The sequence below is a fragment of the Anoplolepis gracilipes genome, chromosome 2 (genome assembly GCF_047496725.1).
Source record: "Anoplolepis gracilipes chromosome 2, ASM4749672v1, whole genome shotgun sequence".
Taxonomy (NCBI): domain Eukaryota; kingdom Metazoa; phylum Arthropoda; class Insecta; order Hymenoptera; family Formicidae; genus Anoplolepis; species Anoplolepis gracilipes.
The window spans coordinates 6,391,865-6,399,371 of record NC_132971.1 but is presented as its reverse complement, the minus strand read 5'-3'; the positions used below and the strand labels follow the sequence as shown (position 1 = coordinate 6,399,371).

Here is a 7,507-nt window from a genome sequence, read left to right as displayed (position 1 = left end):
AATTTATATCCTTTGGTCGCGCGTTTCCTGCCTGCGGCGCGCACATCTTTCAGGATTGCACCACTTCGTCCACTTCCGGGGGATTCCAATTCTCGTCTTTCCTCTCCCTCTCTCTTTCTCTCTTTCTCTTTCTTTCTATGAAATACGACGATGATTCTATCGGCAGCAGGCGTCGCGACGATTTCTCGAAGGGAAACGTGTGGAAGGGTGACGCAAATAAATCGCGTTGCAAAATGGACCAGGCGACGTTATAGCGGTCGACGTCACGCATCGGCGAGTGTCAAAACACCGTGGAGGAGTCTGCAGCTCTTACTACGATGCATTAAAGGGAACCGAGTTAATGGACAAACGAGATCGGCTATTCAAAAGCAGTCATTCCCCCCTTCGCCCCTAAGGAATTGTCAAAATACACGGCGAAAGATAAATCGAATATATAACTGAGATCCCGATAGGAGAAGAGATTAAACAAATATCGCACATTCGTGTTGTATCAATATCCCATTTTTTATATATGCTCTTTCGAGTGTTAAGTCCAGCGTGATTCTATTTTTCAGCAATAGCATAATGTATCTTTAGTATATCAATGGTCGATTCTTTTTCCGAGCAAAACTGAGGTCTCGAATGCGCGGTCTGGGAATCGTGGAGCTTTACATCGCCATGTATATGTAACTATGAGAGTCGAGAGATAAACGGCGGCGGTTATCTACCAAAGTTGAAAAAAGTAGAGAGAAAGAGAGAGAGAAAGAGAGAGAGAGAGATAAAGAGAAACAAGGGGATAAGAAGAAATAGGTAAATTCTATATGGACACACAGAAGAGGAGCGGAGTAAGAAAGATGGGACGAAAACATCGATTGCAGGGGCTTGTAACACCGCGGTACGAACAGAGGGATCAAGCCAAGCGATAAACCAAGCGGCCTGGAAAATGCCGGATCAACGGTACGATGTTTCAGCAAAAACTGTCTGGAATCGGAACAGCCCCGGCTCAGAGGGGCTGGAAGGGCGGAGGGAGAGGGAGGCAAGAGTCGCTCGCCAGAGAACCGCGGAGCTCTTCTCGTGGTTTCTGCCTACGATCTCCCTCTCCCTCAGTGAACGCTTACCATATATATTATGTATATATATATTATACGTGAATACATATATGCGGATATAACCGTGTATGAATTTTGCGTTATGCCACCGTTCCATAGTCACGGGACTCGACGGATTTATGAGAAAAGTAATATGAATTAAACTAACGTTTCTCTCTTTCTCTCTTCCTGTGCTCTGGCCATGCATCGTGTTGTAAAAAAAGGACCCTTCCCTCTGAAATCGAATTGAGCGTAATTCGCTGTAATAAAATATGAAGAAGCCGTAAAATAGTTTGCATTGTTGTCGAAATAAAGTCAACATTAATTAATTAGCCATAGAAGTATGTATATACTATAATAAATATTAATTAAATTTCACTATAGTATATTAAACAAAAGATATAAGTTTAATTATCGCATGGGTGTAAAGAATACTTTATATATTAGTAAAAATAAACTGTTCAAATATAGCGTGTTCGAAAAAAAGAATCTCTTCCTTAAAAATATTTCTATCTAAATGTATGCTTGTAGAGAAAGTAATGTATAAATAATTAAGATAGTCGAGAGAAGTAAAAATAAGAGATGGCCATCTATAAAAAAATATGTGAAATTGTCAAACAGGGATTGAAAAAATTATTATTCTGTAGATAACTTATCGAACAATGGTTAATGAACATAAAACTTTTTAAATATAATATAAACCTCAAATTCTAGAATATATAATTTAATAAAATATATCAAATTAGATAGGTCATTTATTTCAATTCTAACTAAATATTTTTTATCAGCTGATACGAAACGCCAATAGAAGCTATCGCATACCGTTGAAAGATGGCAACGGCACTAGTAGAGAACGGTGAGCTAAAGTTACCGATCAACGTAACAATGCTACGGATTGCACGATTATAAGCGTGGGAAACGTCAAAACAGTGCATTGTTATTAGTTTAATCGTGCAGTGGGATTTCTGGTTCGACGAATTCTTCAATCCGATTATGTAGTGGTGCGACGAACATGAAGACGATAGAGGGCAAAGTAGTAATGCTAGGATCGCAGGGTAAGTGCTGATCGCAATAAAATTGGCCTGATGTTATCGTTATATAATACCACAAATGGATGATTTCTGTTGACGTTTCGAAAAAGCACGTCGTAAACTTACAGACGCGATCACGCATCTCAAAGATTAGTCAACGTGTATTGTCTCTGATCTACCTTTTGTTGTGTCATGGAGGTTAGGTGAATGCGCACAAACCCAGTTTGAACCTGCTGCTTATTTACATTCATTACGAAATTGGATGTTGCAATATCTGATATGATTGCTTGATTACGTTGTGCGAATGAAATGTTCACTTAAAATCTCTCAGATGAAATATGTGATTTTTTTCTCATTTCTTTGTGGCCCTAATGAGAATTTATTTATTGTCGATGTATGAATATACGCATATTGTCCGATTGTTAAAGATAATTATTGATCATAAGAATACATTTGAAGCCTATTCGATAAATTATTTAGTGAAGTTGCGGTTGTTATCTTTACGTTCGTTATAGAAACCGTATGAGCAATATAAGTGAGAGAAAATAAACAATTACGTATCAATAAATACTTTCTAGCTATTACTGATTACTTTGTCTTGTTATTGAGATTTGATATAGAAGAACTATTTCTTTCTAAGAATTAAATCGTAAAAAAAATGATATTTTTTACATTTTGTATTAGGTATCTGTTTGATGCAAATGATGAAATGTTTATTTATATTACAATACATATAGGTGCATCCCCGGATAGATGGAGGTCAAAATACGCGCATGACACACTTCTCGATACAGCAACACAGCACGTTGATAATTTCATATGTAATATGTATATATTCTAAGAAATCTCGTAATCAATTTTTAACATATATCTTTTTTTTCGCAATCACATTTTCTATACACATAAACACATACAATATTTGACCAATGACGATCAATGACAACTAAAATATCAATAGCACTAACGACAAAGCATAATCACGAAAACATAATAACAAAAAATTATCACAAAATTATAACTTTTTAGAAAAAAATTATCTGTATAATAGTCTTTTTTCTTATAAAAATTTTTTATTTATTAGGTGCAAGAAAAATAAAATTTTAAATATGAAATTACACATATTAGCTTTGTTTTCATGCATAGTACAAGTACGCGAATGTTTTTTCTATATATATATATATATATACTTATATAGTATTCCAGGAAATATTTTTAGGAGATAATAGATACCGTTAATTATAAAAAATTCATATAAATTTGTGTCTGGTCCTGAATATCATATCTGCATACTCGATATAAAGATGTGTTGCATTTTACTAATCTTTCAGCAGCTTATACGAGTTACAATAGTCAAATAATGATTGTTCATATTGCGATGCACATACTCAATTTGACCAATTGCGAACTGTATATCAGCGAAAAAAGAAGAAGCGAAGAAAAATAGAATTTGCGCCCTACATAAATAACTATTTCAGAAATTAAAAATGAACTCGTATTCATATGTTAATATGAATATGAGTTCATTTTCTCCTTCTCTTTCTCTTAAAATAACCGATATTATTATTTTCCAAAATCTTGACTTTTTTACAACATATACAAGTTTTATTTTTTTATTTATAATAACAATTATTATAATGATGATTTGATTTAAAAAACTAAATTAAATGTGAAAGATGGATATTTATTACGCGAATCGCCTATCTACGTTTTGTAAAATCGTGTAAAAATTCGATTGTTGTATATTAGCTTAAAATCGCGCGTTATCAGATAAGGTTATTAATTTTTTTGGCATATATATAGAACGAAGTTCGATATATGCGTGTACGTCACACGTACCAAATGATAGCGCTAATATTGAATAACTGTACACCAAGTGTGTTATTAATACACAAATCACCATATTATTTTCAGGTGTTGGTAAAACAAGTTTGGTCGGACGTTACATGGGAAACTTTGATCGTCACGCAAGTCCGACGATAGGAGCATCTTTCTTCAACTGCAAGCTTAATTTAGGAGATACGAAGATAAAATTGCATGTACGATTATAAAAAAAAATACTCATATCGTTAATATTTTGATATTAATATTTAGCGATTAATAGAAAAATTTAGTACATCGAATTAATAGCCACAAGATTCCATTTATCGTTACTCGCATTATTTTGTCAATTAGTCTCTGACCTCTCGATTCATTTACCCTTTGCTTTGACTATCTCTGTATCGTTATCGCGCTTTGCATAATGCAACCCAAAAATTCTTTATCTAATTGATTGCTTAAGACTGCTTATGAAGCCATTCTCGAAAACAACTCTTTTTTTACGCAGGTATGGGACACGGCTGGCCAGGAGAGATTTCGTTCCATGGCGCCGATGTACTACAGAAATGCCAATGCGGCCATGCTGGTATTCGACCTCACGCAGTACAACAGTTTCACCGCCATCAAGGGTTGGGTGAAGGAGCTACAACAGAACGTGGAAGAGACGATGGTGCTAGCTGTGATCGGTAACAAGTCCGATTTGCAACAGCGACAAGTTGACGGCGAAGAGGGCGAGAAATACGCTACGTCGATTGGTGCTACATATCATGAGATTTCAGTGTTACATAACGAAGGAGTAGAAACCGTTTTCCTAGCTATCGCTAAGGGTTTACTAAGAATGGCATCAGACAATAAAGACACGATCACCATTCTCAAGATTTCCGACTCGAATAGCTTTTTGAACGGCGACGCCATGCCGCTCTCGCCTTCCATCGAGGAGAGTCCGCAAAACACCAGTATTGCTCACGGCATACTTGAAAAGCCGTTCACCTGCTGCTAAATTGTAGCGACAATAGCAGTTAAAGAAAGATTGTTGGCCTTGCTGAGATGAGTTTGCATTAACGCACGACGATTGTGTGCTACGCCAACGACCAAAGAATTTTTTAATGTTATTCGCCAAAATGTTGTTCGCGAGTTTTTTTTTTTCAACAGCATTAATTACATTGACAAGTTACAAATAAAATTTACAAAAAAAAAAAAGAATAGTTTCACAATGTGTCTCTACATTCGAGATGCAAGATGTACGCGCAAGGCAAACAACGACAAACAATCTATTCTTCCACGCAGCTTCGGTCCTAGTTCGATTAGTTAGATTAGACTTATGACAACACTCGATTTATCGCGGGCGTTAAGTCGATGATATCAAAATATTATCAAACAAGATTGTAACGCTGAAGTAAAGGAAGTTATACAATTCGATTTTGTTATAAATGAGAGGAATGAAATGATATATATTTTGTTTCATATTGAATTTATATGTAAACAAGATCTCGTAGAAATTTAACGCGGTACGTTGATTTGTGTCAAAGTAATTAAGGTCGTGATGAACTATAAGCCAGAAAATGTACACAGGCTATAAGCTTAATTAATCTGATTATAATTTTTGCAAGCTGTACGCAATCTTTTGATTAGATAAATTTTCATACGTACTAATTCTATTTCATATGTCGCCGAAATGCGTGAGAAATTATTTAGAATTGACTAACGCATGTATGACGATCATGTAACTTGCCACTAGAAAACTAATTGCAAACATTAGAACAAAAATTAATTATTATTATGATTAACTTTACTTTTATTACATTACTGTATTTACTATAATTTTATACGAAAAGCAACAGTATTCTGTATCCATGTATAAATTTATTTATAAACGCGGAATAGAATAGATTTATTATAATGTTAATATTTCATCCACGAAGACTGTGCTAAATTTTAAGTTTAAATATGTTTCTCTTTTCTATGCAAAGACGGATGAAATATATATATATATATTGTTAGGTAAACTTTAAATACTTTTTGTCATCTTTATTTTCGCACACATTGTGATATGAATATTCACGCGTCGATCACACACTTTATCAAATTTTTATATTCAATAAAGATACATATGTTTGTAATAAAATAATGTACAATATTTTTAAACAATCTATTGTTCATACTCCTGTTACTATTTATTAGTGTGGCACTTGTACAGATTTTAAAAAACTGAAAAATATTTTTATATTTTATATATATATATATATATATATATATATATATATATATATGTGTGTACACACATAAATATATTTTATAATTATTAATATAATAATAATAATAATAATAATAATAATAATAATAATTATTATTATTATTATTATTATTATTACGAAATATATAAAATATATATTTTATATAATAATTATATTGTTATTAATACTAAAAATATAAAAATTAATACACTATATATCATATTGTCCTACATAGTCGAAATAGGATACGTTTGTTCGAGATCCGAAAAGCTGCACCTCCTCGGGAAATCGCGTCGCGCTACGACAGAGAGCGATAATCACACAATGACTCATTCTCACTCCAGGCCGGGCCTCGCGGAGCGTAACGTCCCAGCTTTGTCTACGTGTAACTTAGCTCATTTTTGTTATGTAAGCGCTCGTTTACTATGCATCTAGGCCCATTAGAACTCCGCGGCAGCGTCTTCAAAACCGACGCGTAGTGGAAAGACGCGCTCTACGCTCAGGGTCGCCCGCGCGTGCGAGAGTCAAGGAACTTCGAAACTCGCGTTTTCTCACTAGCTTAATTCGAACTCCGCGATGAAAAAGCGAAAAAAGTTCCAAGTTCATGCAACGCAAAGGACCCAATCATTGAAATAAAAAAAAATAATAGTATATAAAAATAAAGAAAAACAGAAAATTCGCGCATGCTGATATAAAAAAATGTAAGCAATAGAATTGAAAAGTCACATCTAAAATAGCCAAAATATTAGTTTATAGAAAAGAGATACCGTGTTACATTATTACATGGATGTTTGCAATAGAACGATAAATTCGTTTGATCAATTACTTATCTTCTTGAATAAAGACTACATATCCAGCTAATCCGGATGTAGCTTCAGAACCGGAAAGATTCGAAGATGCGAGAACCGTTAGACTATAATAGCTATATGTTATTTCCTGAAATATAATTGTGAAATAGGGGCAATTCCGAAGATATAATTATACGCGCGAGTGAAAGCTTCGGTGATTAGTTGAAATTAAAACGGCACCTTTAATCTCCAATAACGGCAGGATCGATTAGCGTACCGTGCGAGCGTAATGAAATTTTATTACCGTTTAAAGACAATAGGCCGTAAAATGGCATCCGACATTGGCCAATTGCAATTTTCATTGCAAAACTACATCTCGATCGTTTAACGCCAAGGAAACCGACGCGTTGAGATTTTACACGCCCTTTTCGACACGCTCGCGACGCAAGAAAATTGTTTTCCAGGTCCTTGACATGCGTGCACGCGCGAGACAACTTGTATTTCGCGCTTTGCCAAACAAGAAGAATTTCATCTTGTCGTAGCATTGTAACAAGTTAAATTTTCACTTTCTT

At 34.4% G+C, this 7,507-nt stretch overlaps 1 protein-coding gene across 1 annotated transcript; it reads left to right on the top strand.

Moving 5' to 3' along the window:
- Positions 1 to 1,906: 1,906 nt before the first annotated feature.
- LOC140662817 (ras-related protein RabJ) lies at positions 1,907 to 6,041 on the top strand. The gene is made up of 3 exons (XM_072886471.1): positions 1,907 to 2,122; positions 4,010 to 4,134; positions 4,422 to 6,041. Exons 1-3 carry the CDS (start codon positions 2,080 to 2,082, stop codon positions 4,911 to 4,913), a joined length of 660 nt encoding a protein of 219 aa, XP_072742572.1. The 5' UTR covers positions 1,907 to 2,079; the 3' UTR covers positions 4,914 to 6,041.
- The last annotated feature ends 1,466 nt before the right edge of the window (positions 6,042 to 7,507 follow it).